The sequence below is a fragment of the Ceratotherium simum genome, chromosome 12 (assembly GCF_057802395.1).
Source record: "Ceratotherium simum simum isolate JZ-2026a chromosome 12, ASM5780239v1, whole genome shotgun sequence".
NCBI classification, from domain to species: Eukaryota; Metazoa; Chordata; class Mammalia; order Perissodactyla; family Rhinocerotidae; genus Ceratotherium; species Ceratotherium simum.
Window position 1 is genome coordinate 27,418,325 of NC_141911.1, and position 24,547 is coordinate 27,442,871.

The 24,547-nt window shown below is 36.6% G+C and overlaps 1 protein-coding gene across 8 annotated transcripts in view; it reads right to left on the bottom strand.

Annotated features, from left to right (window-relative positions):
* Positions 1 to 24,547, bottom strand: part of RAPGEF2 (Rap guanine nucleotide exchange factor 2) — a 243,450-nt gene that overhangs the window by 125,423 nt on the left and 93,480 nt on the right. For all 8 annotated transcript variants that reach the window (XM_014780249.2, XM_014780245.2, XM_014780250.2 and 5 more), the window contains exon 4: positions 13,516 to 13,599. In XM_014780249.2, the coding sequence (XP_014635735.1) occupies positions 13,516 to 13,599 (84 nt within the window). The remainder of the gene's footprint in view (positions 1 to 13,515; positions 13,600 to 24,547) is intronic.

The window sequence follows — 24,547 nt, forward strand, 5'->3', positions numbered from 1 at the left end:
TTTTTCACTTCAGTATTCTTCCTATTTACCCACCCCTTCACCCTACCCTGCACTATCCACAAAGCTTTTCAAGTGACTCAATGCCAGTTATCTCTTCATACCTCCTGCCGCTCCCGCTGCCTGTCAAACATGCCTAAAATCAAATGTACCACAACATGTCTAAAATCAAATGTATTCATGTCAACTCTGATATCCACCCACCTCATCCCCTCCAGATTTGGTTATAGCTGTCAAAGTCATCATACTGCCAGACATGCAAGTTCAAAGCACTGGAACCATCTTTTACTCCATCTTCTCCCTTGCCTATAGCTTCAGTCATTAAATTCCATCAATTAGTCCCTCTAAATTACACTTATATGTGACCCATCAACTTCTATTTCTGTGAAAATACTAATCAGGCCCTTAGCCTTGGCACACCAAGACCACTGAGATAGGATTCCTGTCTCTGGTCTCAGCTTTATCAAATCTTCCAGGATCCTCTCATTCTACTGATCTTAAAACTTCAATAGTTACACATTGGTTTCATAGTCATTAGCCCAGCCTCTCAGTTTAAATGTGATTGAACACCTGCTTGTAAGCTTTGAAAACAAGAGTGTAAGATCCAATCAAGATTGTAGTGAACGAAAATTTCTAGGGACTGGGCCTCAGTATTTTACCGGCCCCAAGCCAGGTGAATCTAATACTCAGCCTGGTTTGCAAACCACTACCTTGGTCAATTAACTTTCATAGTCTTGCCTGGTCATCTTCTAACCGTCTTTACTACCAAACACAAGGACTCAAATCCAGTGTCTTTTCTACTTATTGTTTCACAAGCACATTCTCTGAAAAATTAAAACTCATACTTCTTGGGCTTCAGTAGTTACCAGGCAGCTCTTCTCTACCATATTTGAAGGACTATAATTACTTTCTACTTTGACACAGATAATCAATGAAAAAACTCTCTGCGTTAGCCACAATGATGCTTCCATACAGAACGCAAACTATATATAAAAGTTTTGTAAAATTCATCTAATATATGTCAATCATACCTCAATAAAAAAGAACTTCACTTAAATGAGATAATGATTACAAAACCTGGAAGACCCTTTTCACAGATAACTTTTCATTCTGTATGTCCAAAATTATATAATAAGTTAAAATTCAAGATCAAGTGACAAAGTGGTAAACTGAAATGGGTCTCAAGATTCTGAATAACAATTAATTATTATTTTGGACTATTTAAACCATCATGGAAGCAGACGACCTCTGATATATATACCCTGGAATATATAGGATTTACTGATGAAATGGAATACTCTAAATTTAAGTTTTCCTATTTGCAAAACTGAATTAAGTATGAATACTTAATGATGGTTTTCTAAATTCATGTTAATGAACCAAAAACAATATTAAAAATAAAACATAGGAAAGAATTTGACAGATTTTCACCATTGCTCTAATTTTCAAATTATCTGAAAATTTTTAATTAAGAAATAACAGTTATCTTAATGAAACTGACACACTTAAGTAGTTTACAGCTAATAAACATAAATTAAGCTATCAATAAAAGATAAAGGAAAAATTATCCTGAAATATCTGACTCAGAAAAAATATTTAGATAAAGGTATAACTGAGAAAATAGTTATTTAATGTTTATGTAGATCTGTCACACATGAACATCCAATATCAGAAGTTATATTTTATATTTAATTGCAAAAATATGTAACCTCTATAAAGCCATAAATCCGTGGCAAAAGTGAAAAACATCTAAGGAAATATTTTTTAGTATTTTGAATGTACAGTTCAATATTCTCATCAGTAATAAATAATAAGCAGATAGTTTTTAAACCCACAGTATATTCATTTAAATTCCAGCATAAAGAAGGCAGTGATATACATATCTAAGGTATCACTTGACTTTATTTCAACTATTCAATTCTTGAAGTACTTTTAAACAATTTTCAGTACATCTGAAAAATAAAGTGGGGTACATAATACAGAATAAAGTCATTTTCTTTGACACTCAAATATGTAATTTTGTTGTCTTTAAAATATATACATTCTATATAAAAATATAATATATAAATTATATATAATATATATAATTTAATTCATAGGAAAATAAAAGAGGGTCCCTGAAATATGATTAATTGAAAATTTTTATTTTAATAAAGACATTTCAATATCACTGATATATCACTGATATATCACTAATATATCTAATATCAGAATATAATTTGCTTCATATATCAATCTATCTCTTAACAATATCCTTACTCTTGTTCTTTTTCTGTTAGTGTTCCCAATACTGAAAGCATGCTTCTTTAAATAAAAACAAAATTAGTTGCTATATATTTTAAGACACTATGAATTCATATAGGTGAAACAGTAATTCACACATCCCTCCAAACCAACCCTCCTCCAAAATAACTATGGCACAAATAAAGGTTGAGTTCCTTTACACTTAGCAGCAGATAAACAATTCCAACATTTTACAGAGAAAAACAGTTGTATTTCATTGACACACCGATGTCAGATTTTAAAACTTTTATGAAATATAATGTTTACTTTTGCAAGAGAAATCCAAATATCACTGCAAATAAGGACTTCTAGGGTGAACTCTCACACTCATTTATACCAAGGATCACAAATGACAAATTCCCTGACTGAAGACTTCAAGCATCAAACGACCTGTGATCACATCAACAATACACACAAAAACATCCGAGTCCTTCTCTTTAAGGCTACTTACTCTGTTAAACACTGCCAATGCCAGTTTCCCAAGGACTACGACAGCCTGCATTTATATGTATAGCACATCTGCGAAGTTGTAGTTATAGCAACCAAATTCCCAACTTGATCCAGCAGTTGAACTCCCTCTCTAGAGAACATTTTTGCTCTGTGCATCAGGTATCACATCAGAATATGATTTAAAAGAGGCAGGGGTGGTCTAAATAATGCTAAAAATCATGTTAGCTTTCCAGGATGAAGATGTTTCATACTGAAGCAGAAAGTACACTTAATAACCAAAGGGGGAACATTTTAGTATATCCCATTGCATCTTTTACATATTTCCTCTATTCCTTTAATTTAGAGATCTACCTTATTTCAAATTTATTTTTAAATTTAATATATTTACATCAAGCGCAACTAAACTCTCCCTTCCATATCATCAACTCTAGTCAAACCAAGGTTGTAGTTGTTTCATCATTTTATTCACCTTATTTGGAACTCTTTCCCAGCATTTCCTTAAAATCTTTAACGTATATCTTTACCTTATATGTGTGCGTCACGGGAATACCCGGACTTGAGTCAACTTTAGGTAGGACAAGTAGGAATTACAGATGATGTAAGACCTGAAAGAGTGTGGCTAAGCTGATGAAGAGTGGAACATAGGGCTGAGGAGAAGAATGACCTAGCAAAAAAAGATAATTAACAAACTAAGAGAACATGAGGGAAAACTAAAGAGCAAGTGTAACAAAGACTGCTGGTTGCCTACTCCAATATCCTTTTTCCTCTTTTTCCTTCAAAGGATATTTTTATATTATTATTTTTAGTGGGCACATTGCATCTCATAATAAAAGACTGCATGTCTCAGCCACCTGGGCAACCTCAAGTGGCCATTTGACTACAACTGGACAATGTGATATAAAAAGAAACATTGTTTCAAGGAATCTGATTTGGATGGAAATTAAGTTTTTCCCTCTTCTGCCTTTCCTCCTGCTTCCAGCTTCCACTACAGACAAGACAGCTGGAGCTGGGCAGCCATCCTGTGCTATGAACCAATGCTGAAAATGGACGCTATGTGCTAGCGTTAAGTAGAGATGAAAGATGGAAGCCTATAACTTTTTCACACTGTTGGAGCCGCCAGACCATCCTGGACCATCTACCTTCAGGGTTCTCTTACATGAGAGAAAAAGTAGCTCCTGCTGTGTTTATACAACCAAAACTAATTGTAATTAATACAGTAAACAAAACAATATTCAACAAGATACCATTTGCCTTTTTCCCTCCTCTTTCTGCATCCCTGCACAGATTAACTAATACCATCTTCTCAGGAGCTTCCCGAGACTCCTTCTTCCATTATGGTGCAGCTTCATTCTTTTCCCTGACTCTTCTCTGTATTAACCTGACTTTCAATAAACCATAGTTATTGAAATGTTATTTCTAAAAGGAAATATGTTAGCATAATATTGTTAAACTCTTTTTAAAAGTGACTTTTTTTTAAAAGGCATGTTAAAAATATAATCCTGAGCCAATATAATTCAACAAATATTTATTAAATGTCTGCTATGTGCTAGGCACTGGGCACTGGGGAAGAAAAGATGGAGAATACAGCCCATGCCCTTGAAAAACCTAACAGTTTAGAACAGATATGGAACAGTTCAACCTCACAGAAATATAAGGGTAGGATTCCCAGAGAATAAAACATGTGGTTTTCACCACATGATGAGGAGGGGTGGGAGTGATGGTGGCAAGAATGAGGTGGATATCCCAGGCAGAGAGAACAACCTGACAAAGGTATGTTCAGACCACAATGGATCAGCTCGAGTGTCTGGAGAGGGTGTAAGGAATAAGGTAGGTTGAAAACATTTTGAGCTGTCCTATACATCTCACTAAGGAGTCTGGATTTTATCTGTTTGGCAGTTGGAAGTCATTTAAGTTCATTATGCAAGGGATCAACAGGAAAAATTCTGTGCTTTTAAACAATGAAATGGTGACACTATGGAAGAAGTACACAAGGCACACGAGCTACTTCAATAGAGCAGATGACGTCTGAACAAAGGCAGTGGCACTGGTGACAGAGGCAGTTGATTTGTTAGATATCATCATTTCTAACTCTGAAGTATTATTTACTAAAAAAACAATTGTCAGGGAAGAAAAGAGAAGTCAGAACTGAGACTCATAGAAATTTCTAGATTAGGTGACTAGCTGTTCATTAAAGCCATTAGAGATAGAAAAAGGTCAAGCAGACTTGTAGGTGTTTGTTGCATTCTAGATATGGTATCTAGAGCTCAAGGGACCTGGAGCAAATCCACATAAGGTATTGGTATTCCAGATACACCCTTAACTCCAGCACCTTTTTCTCCATTTACTGTATGCACTGGCAAAGCTCAAACCCCAGCGACACCCAACTACCCACCTTCTCCATGCCTGCCCCTAAACAGCTGAAAGACCAAACAAATCTATGACCACAAATATCAAATGGGCAGTTAACACCCGCTTTGTTTCACCACCTTCCTCTCTCTCATCAAAACTCCTAAATACCCACCACTGAACCCCTCAATCTACCCACTGACCTACAGCTCTTACCATAAGCCTGTAGTAAGGGTGAAGCTCTGTCACTCTTTCCAAAGCTAACACCTCCCCCCTAGTGGGTTTCGTCCACTTCTGAAATTACCTCCCCTCTCTCCTGCATTATCTATTTACCCCTCTCTACTGATCCTTTCCCTCAACACACAAAGACACACTTGCATCTTCTAATTTTAAAGAAACAAATCTCTCTTGACTTCACAACAACTCCCAGCCACCATCCCATTTCCCCATTCCTCTTCACAATAAAATTTCCTGAAATGATGAAATTTCTCTTTTGTTAGTTCTTATCTTCCCATTGTCTCCTCAACCAGCTCCACCACTTCACTGAGACTGGTTTGCTCAGGTCACCTATGATCCTCATGTTGCTACATCCAAAGATCACGTCTCTATTCTCACCTTATTAAATCTCCTTGCAGCACCGGACAAACTGACCCCCTTCCTTCTCAAAACACTTTTTACTTCTTAGCTTTGATGACACACAAGCAGGATCTCTGTGTGTCAGCACCATATTCTAGGCAGGCACAGAAGACACACTCAATAATATTTCAAAACTCATAGGATGAACGAGTAAGACAGAAGGATATGCATATAAACAATTGCAGGTGAGCGATTTGGGACAGAGGTCAGGATAGAAGGGCTCATTAATATGAATTAAGCATGATCGAGTTGACAACTCTCTTAAGAATACATAACTAATAGCCTAGGGTAATGTTTGATTCTAGAAATCAGTTCTAGTCATTTTGCTCATCACTTTAGATAATCTTTTTTGTAAATAATTCTCCTAAGATATGAAGTTGTTAGGACACTATCCCTTGTAGTGATTAGGTTTAACAGATTAATATTTTAAAAGAACAATACATTTACCATTCATTCTTGATAATTATGTTTAATTTAATGATTACTTAACCTATGAAGCAGAATGCTTTGGTAATCTTGGTATAGGTGTGTCAGTTTTTTAAAACTGCTGCTGGATTAGATGTGGGGAAAATTAACTATAGAAAACTGAGGGGAAAACAGTCAAGTCCAAGAGGCCTGACTCACACACACACACACACCACACATAATACATATTTAGGCATATGTGTGTATATACTAATCTAATTATATATTCACTTTATACATATACGTTTACATGTATAGATCAAATTGAACGTTTTAAAAAAGAAGCACATTCCTATGATTCCCTGCCTAACCAACTATTCAGTAACTGGCCAACTACAGGCCCCAATCACCTGCTTCTGCAAAATAATGTGATAATGGTGACTTAAGACAATGTCTGAGATAAGCAGTTCTTATAACATTAGCTCTTACTAATTCTGCTATCATTACCAACTTTAGGTCATTCCAAATATGAGTTAAACAAAGTCTTATGGTTTCTCTTGAATGTAAGACAGGAAGTGAGGGAGGGAGAGTTTTTTCTTTTAAAGAAATAACCTCTGATAATGCTGGCTAGAAAGAAAACTTCTGAAAAGCTTATGTATCACCTCATTTAATCCTGTTATAAGTCACTGAAATCTTCCCATGGTGGGCGGGAAGGTATGTAAGATCAATACACTATTATTAAAACTCAATGAGGACAGCGGCCGGCCCGGTGGCACAAGTGGTTAAGTGCGTGCGCTCCGCTGCGGCAGCCCGGGGTTCGCCGGTTCAGATCCCGGGTGCACACCGACGCACTGCTTGGCAAGCCATGCTGTGGCGGTGTCCCATATAAAGCGAAAGAAGATGGGCACGGATGTTAGCCCAGGGCCAGTCTTCCTCAGCAAAAAGAAGAGGATTGGCAGATGTTAGCACAGGGCTGATCTCCTCACAAAAAAAAATAAATAAAATTTAAAAAAACTCAATGAGCACAAATTTAAGATGATTTATAGTTTTTCTTTTGTTTTTTTTATTCTTCCCATTCCTTCTTCAATAACCACTCTTCCCCTTCCATGCTTAATCTGTGCTACCAAGGTTGTGATTTTGGCAATACCTGAAGGTAAATCTTACCTGTAATGTACCGTTTCCAGAATTCTGATCCTCACTTCTCTTCATACCTTTTGGATACATTTAACGTCCAATAAAGTTACCCTTCCATGACATTATTCACCAGTGAGTTGTTTTTAAAATGCCATACTCCCCCTCCAATAAGGCATCACATGACTTATAACAAATCTGTACTCTTTCAAGAATGTGATTTTCTAATCCTATACAGCTCTTTACAAGAAATAAGGAAGATTTAATTGTGTCTTCAGTCCCTACCACATAAATACAGAATCGTTCTTCCACTGTTTCACCCTCTTTTATTACTGAAAAAAAGTAGCAAGTTCTCAGAGCAATCAATTAACTTATCATGTAGTACTGGCAAGCAGAAAGTAGGCCTGTGATTTTTAAACTCAAGTAGCTCATTGTTTGTCATGTGAATCATAATGAGAATAGTATTTCAGCCTCTCAGAACTGATTAGTTAAATGTCTTGTTTCCCCACTTATCCTCATTATAGCTGCCAGCTCTAATTTAAAATGTGATTATTGAGAATATCGTAGCATAATTTTAATTTTTAAATTGTGGATATATTTGGTATCAATGAAAGAGAAGCACTAATTGTAAATGGACATAGCCAACGTGGTACAAATAAATGATTCACCCATTTCTCCCAACCTCCTGCTAATGTTACTTGAGACCTAACTTACCAACAGTCCTAGCTTTTCCAACCAAGTTAGGCAGCTTTGTAAACTAGACCTCTTATTAATGGCACCATCACCAATGGTTTTGCAACTATTTCATGCCCAAAAGTGCAGTTCTAGTCTAGATAAATCATCCTATTCTTGTGCCTTCACTCAAGCTATTGCTCATGTTTGGACTGTCCCCCCTCAATCCTATTTCTGTGCCACCACTCGTGCTCTTTACTCTGTCCAGATTTCCTTTCCAACCACTGTCCAACAATCTAAATTAAAAATCCAACTCAAAATTCACTTCCTTAAGAGTCACCCTTGATTACCATCCACGTACCTTAAAATATCTCTATCTTTGAAGGGATTTTGCATTCCGTGTGGTCTCTGCTATATCAATTTACAATGTACTATTTAATGACCGTGTTTCACATACGACTGCCTCATCTCCCCAGCCAGATATTAAATTACATGACAGCAGGGCGTAGATCATCTTGCCTCCTTTGTATACTCCAGAACTTAAATGTAGAGACCATACAATAGGACTTAATGCAAGTTTCAACTAATGTTTGAAATAACATGGAAATATGCCTCAAAATCTGAACTCTACCAAACCTATTTTAGAATGAGACAGAATAACCCATAAATATGAAAAGAGCCCACAAAACAATCCTAAATTTTGATAGCAGTTCCCATTGACAATGCTTTGCCAGTTACAGACATAATTTCGTATGACACATAGTGCACAGATTACTCTACCTACTAGGTCTGCTGCCTAACATAAGCTGGTAGCTAGACCCTAACGTCCATGCATTGGAAGCCTCCACCCCTCTGTATAGGTCTTTGTTCCCAGTCCGTCTGGCTCCCAGCTTTAATTACAACCCTTCTCTTGGCATCTTCCAAGTTCCTAGGCTTATGGCCAGCCTGGGCTTATCTTTTCCTTCAACCTTATAGCCCCTACCCTGATATCACATTGATATGAAGTGAAGAGATTGTTTACCAGTTCCTTTGTATATGAAAAATATAGAAAGTTTTTAACTATCAGAGCAATAAAGACATTATTTGTTTATGATTAACTATGGTGTGCATGATCATTTCTATTAAAAGGCCCTTCCTTGGAGGCCTCTATGATAAAATTGACTCTGTTGAGAAAATCAGATTCAATGTTTTAAACAGGAATGGTTTTTTTCCGGATTGTGACCAATGTAAATTCAAAGAGTGTGTATAACAATAATGTTTCATGTCTTAAATACCTAGCATACTATTTGTTTTTTGCAAATAGATGTAAAAATGATTGATAAATTAGTAGAAAAAGACTCCAATTCTATGAGTTAATATACAATCTAGGTAAACTGTCTCCTTCTCTAACAAACAATCCAAACAGCAAGTTGAAAGCTTAGAAACACAGTCTAAGCCTATCTTTAATATCTAAATTAGAATTCTCAGCCTTTCAAAGAAGCCAGCAACCAAAAAATAATATATTAGTCCAAGTTATTATACTGTGACTTTATTGTAAAATAGGCTTCAGCATTCATAGAATGGGGTAATTTTACAAGTGACAAAATTTAAAGTATGTAACAATTTCTATTACAATTCCATAAATACACTGATTTAGACTACATTAGGGCAATAAATGTTATTATTATCTTCCTGCCCATTATGTAGAATAAACCAAAAGTACATTAAAAAAACCATTTCTAAACATGCAACTTGATATAAGACAATTTTCATTCATTGCTTTCCAGCCCCACTGCTGTTGCAAATGATGTCTTTGAAAAAATTAGAGGGAAAAAACTCCTTCCTCTAGATACTGCACTAGCCTCTGCCTGTCATTGTCTTAACATATCAACTACCATGACTATGGATGTACAGAGCACGTTGTAGAATTATGCAGCACAAAACCTGCACAACTTATTCATCTATGACAAATGTCCCCTCTGACATTTTCTTAAATGAGAATGAGAATAACCTTTGTTGCATTCCTCAATTACCTTTGCTCACCATCTTTCTGATCATCTAAAAAAACTGAATTTATTTTAAATAAGACTTTAAGTAAAACATAACTATAAATTGTACCTTGCTTCAAGAATACAAATTGCACTCCAAATAAGAGTTTAGCTCTATCTTAGGGCAACATTATATGTAACAACATCATAAGAGACATTACAGCCATTGTACAAATACCAATGTTTCAAGACTTGATAAATTTCTAATAAACCTAAAATAAAACTCATAAAAATAACATTTATATCACCGAAATTCCTTGGAATGGGGAAGAGTGAGTAAGCTGTCACTGATAATCACAAAGGAATTCATAAACTCCATAAATGTTACCAATCTTATCAAGGAACAATATTCATGTTTGAACAACCAAAGTAAAAGTATGCAACCAAAACAACCCTTATCTGTCTAAAAAGAAAACAAAAATAAAACATAAAATGCTGACCTAAATGTCAACTGAGGAATTCAATAAAGCTAATGAAATCTGGAAGCCAAATGACAGATTTTCTACAATGCATACCACCCTTCTTACCTGATGATATCAGATGTCAAAGCAATTTCAGGAGAATTAGTTTAAAACATGAAAATGTTGTTCAACATACTTTGATTCAAAACTAACTGTTGAGAGTGAATTATCTGTCAAAATGAGTTGAAACTTTCAAGAGAATGATCAGGTTACTTATTATATATAGTAATAACCGATTTACAGGCTAACACGATAAAAACATGGTAAATGTGGAGAATCAACTGTGAACTAGTTGTTTTATAAAACCAGACTGTTTCCAATACCTAATCCAAATGAAATCAAACCTCAATATTTTCTGGAGAGAGAAATATATATGAATCACTAATGTCAGCCTTTAGCATAGTACCAGCAAAGGCTCTTTCTTGTTAAAGCAATCTCAGTACTATTCCTAAGGCAACAACTCCAAAGGGAATAAACAACTTGGACAGAGCAAATGTCACCAGGTGCAACATGAAGGAATAATCTATATATAGTACTAGCTTGTCATTCAGTCTGAAACACCATTCCTTCCTTCATCCCGTTAAAGTACTCACTTGCAAGCATTTGACATCCAGCCAGAGAAAGAGCAACTTATGTCATCTTTTAAAATAATTAGACATAGAGTTCAATGTGTTCATGAAATAGGTCTGAACTGCAAGTCCTCTTTCTTTAGAACAACAATTTTCTGAACATTAGCTTCCCTTTCCAGAAGTTAGAACAAGCTGTTACTTGACTAGCTGATGATGGCTGGTAGTCAAGAAAGACCATCACAGGCTCCTTCACTGTTCTAGGACCTCAGTCTATAGATTTAGTTTGTCTGGTACAACCTAAACTTGTACATCTTGTACATCTTGTATCAGGATGATGATGAAGTCACTAACCTCTGCTTTCTTTAAGACGCATAAATTTCAAATCACATTCATTATAGCATTATTTATAATAAAAAATATCAAAAATTTACCCTTTATAATCATTAACTAAATTGTGGAAAGTTCAAATAACTGAATATTAAACAAGAGTAAGCCTTTATAAAGAGTTTTTAATATTATGAGGCAATGCACATACATATACATATTCTTTAATTGAAATAAGCAAGATATTAAATTGTTTACAAAGTATGCTCTAAAGTATGGGGAATACATACTTGTAAGACTAGAGAGAAAAACACTAGAATACTGATAAGAATGATTATCTTAGATGAGAGATTTTAGTTGATGTTTTTCCTTCTCTTTATCCTCGATAATTTATATAGTAATTATTATTACTTATTACATTAAAATTATATGTGATTTTAAAAAGATGCCAATGCTTAAATATTGTTTGCCTACACTTTCTTCCAAGTTCAGAAGCAGAGTTCGAGTTTCCAAAAAGGGACCAAATAGTAGGTCCTGTGTTTGAAGGAGTGGAAGAGTATTGCCTGTCCATTCTCCATTCATCCTGGAAACAGAATTCTAAAATTATAGGAGCTGGTTCACAGGCTGACTCCAGGCTCCGAGGTAGAATTCTAGGGGGCATAACCACCCACCATCCTCTACTGCCAGAGTTTTCTCAGTCATAAAATGAAGGTAATAATCACACCTGTCTCAAAGGAGGGTTATGAAATTAAATGATTCAACATATATAAAGCTTTCAAAATGGTGCCTGGCAAATAGAAAGCATTATCAAAGCCTTCACTATTTTTCTATTGTCATTTTGTTACTATTACAACTATTACTACCTCTATTACTACTACTACTACCACCACCACTATTACCATTACCGTGACTATTGCTACTATAAGAACAACAAACAGGCAATAGAGCTTCCCTCCCTAGTAGGGCCATTTGCCAAAGAAAATAATGCCTGCCAATCTGATCTCGGGGAAGCAGAAGGGCAAAGAGGCATGGGAATGGCACCAGAGATTGTTTTTCACTAGATGCAATGTGCCTCTGGCACTCTTTCACTACCATTCTGGCCACCAAAGGCCCATCCCAATGCCTTCTTTTACCACACCCAGGCCAATCAGTCTCTACAGTTTAAATTACCTCTCCTGTCTCACTGACGGACTTTTTATAAAAATTTATTCACATCTTTAAAATAGATTCTTAACATGTCCCTGGCCCATTCAGAATTACTTATCAAGAACATATTTTAATATTTTTGGGAGACAGGTTACAGAAGGTGGGGAGGGGGGAGAAGATCACTACATTTTGATAAATTTAGTCAATTTAAATAAAATATTTATTTGGTAATTTTAAATAAAGATATTTAATCAGTTAAAATTTTTTAAAAACCTTCAGTCAAAATAAAAATAGTTAATTGTGAAAAATACACAATTGGGTGAACAAATAACTCCTGAAACTTGGTAGCTGATAACCTCTAGGAACCTGAACATAGGTAGCCATGTATGTAACAGATGACCCTAACCTTCTTTGGCCACAGCTGATTGGACCTACGTATACATCTGCCCCCAGCCCAGCGAATCAGACTGTAGCCTGAAGAATCCAAAGAAAAGACACAGGCACTGCAGTCAAATTGTGTAAACATGAGGGACATAAGGTCATAACTCAACAGTCGGCACATACAAGCCAAAGTCACAGGGAGAAAGAAACTAATAGCCTTAGAGAGCGGGAAGCCAGTCCACAGACAGATGTAAAAATGAGAGACCATATGGTCCTGAGAGGCAGAAAAGTCAATGGCAGTTCCTGGCTTTCCATTTCTAATCCCATGTGGTCTCAGTGAACTTTCTCTGCCTCTCTTTAGATGTTTATGAGATGGCCTGTTACAGAGGCAGATTTTATTCCCTATGAACAAATGTGCCCTAAACTAGGCTGACATGTTCACGTAACAAATAAACATGTCACTGGCATGTCTTTTGTTCTTGCTCCTTGTTAAGGAGACTGAACAGTGTTTACAACATAAAAATAGTCCTTTCTCAACGATTTATGTATCAACACCCCAAGCTACTGCCTTGCTTTGTGTCAGTAGAGGAGGAACTAGGAAGAGAAAAGAATTCTGCAGAAGAACTCAATTCTGCAAAAGAATTTCAAACGTCATGGATAATCTCTCACAGAATGTCTATACAATACCTGCTTCTTGGAAGAAACATGGATTCCTTAATGAACACGGACCCAGAGAGAAGGATATACCAGCAGGTCCCAATATCATCAGGACTGAAAAGAAAAGATAATAGAATCAGATGATTATCTATAAACCAAAATGAAATCAAAACACAATATAGCACAAAGTGCAGTACCCATGTTACTTTTAGAATCATGAAGAACAATGAAATAGTGTAAAACACGTATATAAAATACCATTATTCAACTATTGGAATTATTTTTTAATTATTTTTATCCCCCAAATAAGCTAAAGTTATTTATCAGTATATTTAAATATTTTAAACATTCCTTAGACCTATAGCACCTACCATTCCAAGTTCTATTTTTTGTTTAATTTTTTTGAACTAAAACACTTTCCCTTGCTTCATAAAACAAAAAATATAAAGAGGTAAACAGTGAAACTCAGTCTTCCCAACCCTTCCCCTGTCTACCAAGCTCTGACATTTCTCCACCACACTTGTTGGATATTCTTTCAGAATTTCTTTATGCACGTGCACACAAAAATGGATATACATTCGTATTCCCTCCACCATCTTTTTTCTTTTTACAGAAAAGACAGCACACTCTACAGTGTTCTTTCCTTTGAAACAACTCTTAGAGATCTTTTCATTGGAAGACAGCTTTCTTGTAGATAGGCCATATTTGATCTGAGCAATCCCCTACAGCTGGTCGTTTCAATTGTTTTTAATCGTACGCAATTATTTTTTTAAAAAAATGAAAACTGCAATGAGTAATTCTCTACATATAATAGTAACTGTAACTAGTAACTAGAAGTGTAACTGTTGGGTTAAAGGGCATATACACCTAATTTTGATCAATATTGTCAAATCGCCCTCCACAGGTGGTTAGCAACTTCTTTGCCTACTTGCTTCCCCACAGACTTACTAATAGAGTTTGTTACATTTAAATTATTTATTTATTTGTTTTTTTTTCCCCCAAAGTCCCAGTAGATAGTTGTATGTCATAGATGCACATCCTTCTAGTTGCTGTACGTGGGACGCGGCCTCAGCATGGCCGGAGAAGCGGTGCATCGGTGCGCGCCCGGGATCTGAACCCGGGTAGCCAGCAGTGGAGCGCGCGTACTTAACCGCTAAGCCACGGGCCAGCCCTAGTTTGTTACATTTACTTAACAAATGTGTAACAATTTTATGACGAGGGCTGTTCTAGGTGTTTAGGATACTTCAGGGAACAACAATAACAAAAAAAGATCCCCACCTTCATGGAGCTTATATTCACGTTGGACAATACAGATAATAAACAATAAAAACCACAAATTGGTAAATTATAAATCAGTACTCTGGGGGAAAAAATTAGTGTAGGATAAGGAAAATGGGGGGGAGTGTTACAGTTTTAAATGGGTGGTCAGGCTATGTCTCACTAAGAGCACATTTGATCAAAGGAAATGAGTTAGCCAGGAGGATCCCTAAGTGATCAGCATTCCAGGCAAAGAGCACGAAGGATCCCAGAGTAAGTGCAAAGGGCATAGGCTGACACGGCTTAGCAACAAGCCAGTGTAGTGTGGCTGACGCAGAGTGGGGAACGGGCAAGCCATAGGGGAGCACGAGGCATTCTATCATTGAGGCTTTTTATCAATCTTTTGGGTTTTTCCCAATCTGCTTTGATGAAAATGCTATCTTAGTGTAATTTTATTTTTTATTTCTTTTTCTTACTATAATCATAAAGGCGTCTTTTTTCTTAATGTTTATGAGCCATATCTATTTCTTTTTCTGTGAAATCAGTTCATAACTTTTAGCCAATTTTCTCTTAAGTTGTGGGACTTTTTCTCATCTAGAAGCACTTTATAAAAATTAGCTTTTTGAAAACAAGGGCTGTGGATACCTTTTTCCTCAGTTTGTTGCTTATGCTTTGCCTTCATTTACTCTGCTTTTTGCCATGTGTAAGCTATTTTATTTTAGAGAGTCAACGTTATCAAATTTATTAGTGAGGATACAGGCTCAGCTACTATTAAAACAAAAAGCTAAACATAGCAATGGCTTAACCAAGGAGGAAGTTCATTTCTTTCTCACACACATAATAACAGTCTTAGCACCAGGAGCCCAAAGCTGATATGGTGGCTCCATGTATGGAGACGGAGGCTCTTTCTTTTGTGTGGCTCAGTCATCCTCAACCCATGGCTTCCACCTCATATTCTGAGGTGGCAGCTCCAAATCTCACCACAATATTCACATTCTAGCCAGTGGGAGGGGCGGAGAGGAAGTACAGAGCACACCCATTTCTTTTCAGAGTGCAACACGGAAGCTACATACTATCCGTCCCTCACATCCCAGTGAATCACATGGGTGCTACAAGGAAGTCTTGGGCAATCTCTGCCAAGTCCTTTTTTTCCCTTGGTAAATGGATTCCAAAAGTTTTTAAAGGACACTAAATTCTACTTACAATTCTGAATAATTAAGTGACTTAAAACGCCAATCACTAATCATTCTCATTTTGCTATTTGCTTCCAAAGCAAATCAGCAGTTGATCACTGTTTCCCCCAAGTCCACTCTTTACCAATTTCACATTACTTAGTCCTCAATAGCAACGCCACAAGAAAACATAAAAGAAAATATTGTCAGAGTTTAGTTCCAATCAAACCATAGAAGTAAAATGATTTCTCAAATGAAAATGCAAAATATTTCCAAAAGTAATTTATACCCTTTTCTCCTCAGTTTTTATCATTAGCTTTTGCAATCAACAATCATTTACCCTTGGGGAAAACAGCTTACTTGTCATTCTTAACATAAGGTGACAGCATTATTATTAAATTCCGACATGTCAAGTAAAAATGTGTTCTGCCAGATACAAGAGTAGTTTAAAATTTTTTTAATAACAAGCAATAAAACATTGAAAAAAGAAATTATTTTGTAAACTTTTACAATGTTCCCTTTATCACCGAAAGGTTGGTCAAGGGAAATAAAATCTAGAAAAATAGGAAATTAAGGTAGATCACCACTTACTACGTGGCCTGGGGCAAGTTAGTAGAACTTTTGCAAGAATTAAATGAACAATCCTCATTAAATGCAAATAATTACTCTGTAGTTTATTATCATGTTAAAAAGTACAATCAATGTCACCATGGTCTGGCTTAACTGTGACATAGAGAAATAGAACATTCACTGACTTTTTAGTTATTCCATATCTGTCCATTTTGAAAGCAAAATTACTATGGAAAAAATAAACACAAGGCTTGTAAACTCAGCTTTCCTGGCACTGATCATAAAACATACACGAAGTAAAAGGCAACCAATGTCCAAACTGGATACTGTGACAGCAAATATTCTAGCACCCTGGATACCCAACGATTACCCCATAATTAGGGTTAATTCTGCATGTATTAGCCAAGCCTTGGGAAAGATTAAGGAAGTGAAGAAAAGAAACTGGTCCTCTCAATATCTCCCACTTATTATAATTTCATTTACCTGACAGATGGGTTGTTTCTCTACCTTTTCCAAAAAAATTCAAATGTTAACTCGCAAGAGCTACATTTGCTTGAGTTGGCATCTGCAGAGAACGATCATTCAATCAACAATCATTTATTGACTTTAGTGAGCATTGACTATCTGCCTCACCAAATAAGATCATCGTAATTTCTTTATTATTGAGTTGTCTCTTTTAAGATTCAGGTTTTATAAAAGTAAGCTAATTAGAACTAAGAATACCAAAACAGTAAATCTTATTTTAAAGACATACTAGAAATAGCTACAAACTAGAAAAATCCTCCTCTCCTCCTCTCTTCTCACCCATCCCCCCCCCAGAACTCATGTTTGGTTTCTGTTCTGAAAATTCCTTGTTGTGAGATGCCACCATAAAATCTGTGTTACTTAGTCTTAATCATCCAGAAAATTCCCCGGACTTTATTAGAAATCACTGGACTAACCGTGCTCAGTTTTTTTACTTACGGTTCTGCCTCAGGCAGGCAGTGTTTCAGCGTGGGGTACAATCTGCTGCCCTTCAAGGTCTGCAAACAGTCCCTTCCCACCATGCAGCCGTTACCCAAGGGGTTTTACAGCATTTTCGCATGAACCAAGTGCTGATTTTTTTTTTTGTTTTTTTTAAAGATGAAAAAGAAGTTTTAAGAACAGAACTTGCAGTAGCAGCATCAAACTTTTCTACATTCAAAGGGTAAGCAAATTGAATCCAAGATCTCGCTTGCAGACAACACTGGCAATGAAACTGGCTAACAGAAGACTGACTATTATTATTATTATTACTATTACCTAAAACTAATACTGAGATTTTATTCTGTCCAGTGCTACACAAGCTTGAATATGCCTAAGGATCACCTGAGATATGAATTAAAAATCCATGTTCGCAGGCTCTACCTATCCACCCAATCCTAGTCAGGTCATTAGGTGGGGGATCCATCACGGTGCCTTTTAAACAAATATCCCAGGTAATTCTTATGCATGGGGCTTGTCAACGTTGAAAACCTTTGAGAAAAACTGCCTCCATGTCAAGCCCCAACAGGAACAAATGGCAGGAAAAAAACCCTACAATATCATGCAATCAACATCTATGCAATTAAGTTGCATGTGTTGTATCCAACAGGGTTATTTTAATTTTTCTCAAATTATTATTTTATGTTTTAAAATTATGAGCTAAGGGTTAAAATTATGAACTAATGGCACAAGTTGAATCTTGGAATAACCCTGACTGAGCATTTCTAAACACCCTAAGTCTTACACCACCAGTAATGGGTACAAAAGAGAAACCCGAAGATTAAAGGGGGACATATAGCAAAGTGGTACTTTACAAGTCTCTCTGATCAGCCAAAATGGACACTTAGAAAAGACCTACAATTTTTAAACTGAGCTAAGAACTGCAATGGACAATTGATTTGATTCCAATACATCCCATTCTATAATCGACAAAATGAAAGCCACAAAAGCCAGGTGTAAGACAAGGCACTCCGAAAGGCTCCTATTTTTGGTTTTCAGCTACAGGGAGGAAATGAATAAAGCCAAACAAAACAAAACAAGCAAATAAGATATAAACAGACCATCACAATATGATCAATTTAGCTTCTGGCATAATCAGATAGAAGGCCTCTCAAGCAATAAAAAATTACGGTCCCTATTGCACATTATTCCAAATCTAAGCCAGAATGGCAATGGTCCCACTCTTTTCCCACCTTATTTCCTTCTACTCCTCAACACAAACCCACCACTGCCTATGGGCTGCTTTCCTGTCCATTTTTTCCCAACTCTGCCAATCTGTCCGAGATGTCTGCCTCTCTCCACCTAAATCACGTCGGACCTTAAAGGAATGGCTCAAACCTACCTCTTTAATAAAATCTTCTCACTCGCTGTTTTCCAAACTCCAAAATTCTTATCCAATTTTATGTTTTTCTCTATTGATTTCTTATTCCTGAGATATCTACATATCTTCTTCCAACTACACTGAACCTCCTTTTAGGCAGGAACTGTGTGCTGTACCTAGTAGAAACTGGGCAATATTTCAGTTATCATTTGCTCAGGTAAATCAGATCTTGACATGTTCTGCTTACAAACCATGGCTCCTTAACAGGAGAAAGCCCAAACCCCTTGGCATAGCACATGAAGGAAGCAATATGTTGCCACGCAAAGAGCAAAGGTTTTAGAACATGTTCTTTCATACTAGCCACGTGATCCTAGTGGGTTAAATTCTGAGATTCTAGTTCCTCAACAGAAAATGAGGATATCAGTACCTTCTTCACAATGATACTTTGATTTAATGAAACAGTATATATGCAGTACCTTGCATAACAGGTACATAAAAAAATACTAGTTTTCTTCATCTCTTTTCTTCTCTTACAACCATCTCTGAAAGGGTTAACCTACAACTTTACTTTCTGCTCCTAACCCCAACAAATCCTATACTGCAAACTTCACCCTGTTCAGCCATACTACACTTTTTTCCGACCTATGCCTCAGGGCCTTGGAATAAACCTGCATTTCCAGGTTCTAAATAGTACCTTTTATCTAGTAAATTTATTACTCATCCTTTGAAATCTAGGTTAACTACCACTTCCTCTGAGAAGTGTTTTAGTATCTTCCAAATAAAGTGAGTCATTTTTCTCCTGAGTTCCCAGAGCACTTTGTACATACATGCTCGCATTATGCAGTTGCCAGAGTGTCATAATTATTTATTTTAGGAGTCTCACTTTGTACATACATGCTTGCATTATGCAGTTGCCAAAGTGTCATAATTATTTATTTTAGGAGTCTTCCCCATCAGCTTTTAAACTCCTCTAACTCATCAGTACCCCCAATATATACACACATAATGCTTGATTGGCACTCAGATCTTTTCCTAATGAACAAATTAATAATTGAATAGACACCAACTCAGAGTATGGTATTAAAGTGTCTGAAAGTCAAAGATGTGAGTTTCAATTTACCAGTAACTGGAAAAAGGAAGGTCGACTTAAAGAACTTCCATAGCAATATCCTAGAAGTCCACAAGGTGGCGATGTCCCCACATGAAGGAGCTGTGTGTGCTGCTCCACATTCCCTACTAATAAAGCAGGAAGCCAATACAGTGATCAAGTTGAAGTTGACAACGGGGGCTGACAGAATAATAATCTAATAAATCAAAAGAAAACTGATTAACTCAGCAAAGACGATTATTAGGAGGCAAAAAAGTAACATGAAAAAGCTACTTTACTCAGCTGTTAATACAATGTGAAAAGTTAAGTGGAGCCCAATCAGCCAAAAAGACTGCTTACGGCAATGAAAGCAAAGAAGACTGAGAAAAGACTTGTAACAAAACGGGAGTGGCAGGAGGTGGCTGTGGGCAGAGGGTACTGAGCTAGCATAACATCCAGCTCAAACCAGGTCTCCTGACAGCCACAAACACAGACATCTAAGTCTGTGTGTATGTGTTAGGGGCGGTGGGGGACAAATAGAAATTGAATGAATGGAACCTATGCAAAATCCAAACAATTTGGGACGAGAAGTTAGAGCTTTCGAGATGATCCGGATGAAATATGGCGTGACAAGGGCGTCAGGGCTACAAGATGGGATTCCTCCCACTTGAGAAGCTCAAGTGCCATATGGCATTAGCACAAGCCGGAAGTGACCCAGGGGAGTGAAGCAGCATCTCTACAATGCTTTATACGGGCAAGATTAACAAGGGCATTAGAACACAGAGAAGTAAAGAGATGGCAATCACATGGTAAATAAGGATGGGTAATAGGAGCACTGGTGAAATGTCCAATAGTGAGTGGTTAGGAAGCCCATTCAGGGAAGAGGTGGTGATACAGCAATCACAGAGGGGTGAGGTACAATTGAGACCACACAGACCATCAACATAAATTTTTGGATATTTTAGAAAGAAAGATTGCATTATACTACCCAGGACGTTATCCCATATTCAAACGACAAAACTGTTGGCCTCAGGGAGAAAAGGAGACAGGATCCTTACACCCTAGGGCTATTGACTCCACACCTTGAGATAAAAAACCAGAAAGGGAAATAAAACAAAAGTTCCAATAACTAAGTGGAGACAGCTAGCAAGGAATCCCAGAGAACCAGCCACTAGTGACCAAAACTAGAAAACACCTGTCGCTTTTCCTGTATCCACTGCCTCAGCAACATCATCCAACCAAAGGCTAAAACCAGAAGAGAAGTCTTCCCGGAAGTCTCTCCCTTTCCACAAGCTACCATCACATTCTATTGGTTCCTCTCCGAAGCCTCTATTAATCGAAGCCCTTTGCTGAAGTTCAGGGTCTCATTTTTGCTCCCCTATACTGTTTCTATGTCTACCTGCTTAGGTAGACATAAGTCTACCTGCTTAGACTTGTACACTCGAATATATGATCATGCCAAAAACCAAATAGTGAAATAGCCAAAAAGTGAAAATAACTTTGCTTATTTATGATAAGTTATCCTCTACCCTTTTGCAGGATCCAGCAGTTAGTTCAGATCAGAGTTTTCAATACATACTGCTGAGCCCCTTGGGAGTGCACACTGTCCAATCCTCTTTCAACCATAGCAGCTATTGAGTAGGATTTCCTATGAACAAAGTGTTCCACGGCTTAAAAAAAGAAGCTCTAACAATGGCCACCTTCCAATATGCAGATGGCTTTTCAGATACACAACAATTTTAATCTTTTTCACAAATACGTTACATTACCTATTACTGGATTTATCAAAAAGTTTAATAATTATTTGTAGTTTTTTTGCTCCTCTGCTGGGGCTCTAAGCTATAAGCTCAAAGACAAAATGTGTATTATTTGTTTTTGTATGGCCTGTGGCACAAAGTAAGCTCACTACATAAATTAATGCAACATAGCGTAGTAACCAACCCTAACTATACCTGGTCAAAAGAAAGGTACACCATTTTTACTAAGACAAAGTGTGGAACGTATTTTAGAAAGAACTCTACCAAAAGTTAAAGGTTTTGGTATTTACACTTTTAACCTATAGAACAGCAATATTTTATTATAAAAATATATTTCATAATATTTAATTACATATAAATATATAAATATACATAAATTCTCACACTTAAGAAAACAACACATTTAAAAAGTAGAGGGTAACTTTTTTCCTATTCCTAGAAGTTCTAAATTGTAAGGAAGTTACTTCACTTCTATAATTAAAAACTCTGAAGGAAAAAAAAAGCACCATTTTAACATTAAGTTTTTCAAAAAATCCTTATTCTCCAATCAACAGCAACTCAGTTACAAGAGCTTGCAACCAACAAATAGGATAAGTCAATAACATCAATAAGAACTCAGAAAATTGATGAAATATTAAGGATATTTTAGCTTTATTTTGAAAATATTTTATTTTGAATATATTAAAATATTTATTTTGAAAATACTGTAATTTTGGAAAAAATATTAATATTTTGAAAATATAGAGGATATAATGGACATCCATTTTTTTTTTTAAGATTTTATTTATTTATTTTTTCCCCCCAAAGCCCCAGTAGATAGTTGTATGTCACAGCTGCACATCCTTCTAGTTGCTGCATGTGGGACGCAGCCTCAGCGTGGCCGGAGAAGCGGTGCGTTGGTGCGCACCCGGGATCCGAACCCGGGCTACCAGCAGCAGAGCGCGCGCACTTAACCGCTAAAGCCACGGGGCCGGCCCATGGACATCCATTTTTAAAAAATCATGATAATTCACTTAACCTGCAGAGTGAACAATATAAACTACAAAGAACTAGCGAAGTAAAAAATTCTGTAGGCTCATTCATGCAGTCATTCTTAAATTTATAAAATTCATTTTAAAAATGAAATGAGGGGTCCAGACCTGTGGCCAGACCTGTGGCCGAGTGGTTAAGTTCAGAGCACTCCACTTCTGCAGCCCGGGTTCACGGGCGCAGACCTACACCACTCATCAGCCATGCTGTGGTGGCAACCCACATACAAAGTAGAGGAAGATCGGCACAGAAGTTAGTTAGGGCAAATCTTCCTCAAGCAAAAAGAGGAAGATTGGCAACAGATGTTAGCTCAGAGCAAATCTTGCTCAGAGAAAAAAAAAAAAAAGTGAAGCAGTGATGCCTTGGGAGCTATGAAATTATTCAACAAACTCTTTTTCTTGAATGAAAGAAAAATTTCACTGCAGATTACATATTTGTTACACTACATCAATCAATGATTCTGCTATACTGAAGGTGGAGGGATTTATCCAAGGGTTCAAGGAACAATTCACCAAATTTAAAAGAGCAGCCAAATCTGAAAAATTGACTCTTTTCAAAACTACCAGTGAGTCATGAAATTAATTTACCAATCTGTGTGTTTTAGAGTTATGCACTGCAATTTCATTTTCACAACAAACCTGTTCCTTATCTAGAGAAAACTGGTACTCAAAAATGTCGAAGTAACTTTAAGACATCTGGAGACAGAGGCAAATTCAAAGCCACATCTGCCCGACCCACTAAACACAGGTCTCAAGCGACTGTAACTACACTGCCAGGTGACAGTGCCCCTAGCCCACACTTATCAGGAAGCACAGGAAGTAAGCCTTATTTATCAACTTATACATTACTTGAAATAGCTATATCTAAGAGGAGTTCAGAGGTTTTTATTTACTAAGTAGTTTCACAGAAAATTGATACAAAGAATCTAACACCTAATGTGCAGTCAGCTGCTTTATTAGGAAGTTACACCATCACCTGTCAATCTATCAAAGGAGTATCTTCCTTTGAAATAAATTCAAAAAATAACAACAGAGAACAGACTAAATGCAAATTTCTTTGCTGGGCATGGCAAATGTAAACTTGAAACACACAGTCCCTGCCCTGATGGAGTTAACAGACTAAATACATTTTTTAATGTTTTTATTTAACTACTGTTCTATTCACCACAAAAATAAAACATCTTCATTTAAAGACTAATAGTAAATATAAAAATAGCATTATTGCCAAGAATCCTTAAAGTGTCACCATACGTACATACAACAATCTTCTTAAGTATATCTGTATGTGGATATGTGTGTCTATTTGAATTTTCATACTTACACACAGCACACGTGTACATCATGATGTGCCAAGCTTGGTGGTTGAACATTCTTGTACTACAGTTCTATGCAGAGGTTACTTCTTTAAAGATATCATTCTTTTAGGTAAATGAAAACCCTAGGCTTCACCATTTTCTTTATACACACATACAAGTACAGTAAGATTATGGAAACATGGATAAGAAGGATACTTCAAAATAGTGGTTACATCTTGCTGGGGAAGAAAGGAAAGGAGATTTGAAGTATTTTGTCTGTTAAAAAAACAAAAACAAAAAAACTAAAGCAACCTAGGTAGGAGATGAGTTCTTTTGTAATACTTTATAAACAAGACTATTAACATAGAATTAAATAAAAGCTTGGCCACATCAGGAAGGAAGAAGTAGCACAATAACTGGATATGGGCCAAGGAGTCAAGGGAGAGTGTTCCTAAGGATGGAAGACAGTCTGTAGCACAGGGGACAGGAGGAGAGGTGGACAACACAGGTGAGAACAGGAAGAACCACACTGTGCAGGACAAAGGACATCTCTTCCTCCCAGGGGGATGAGTG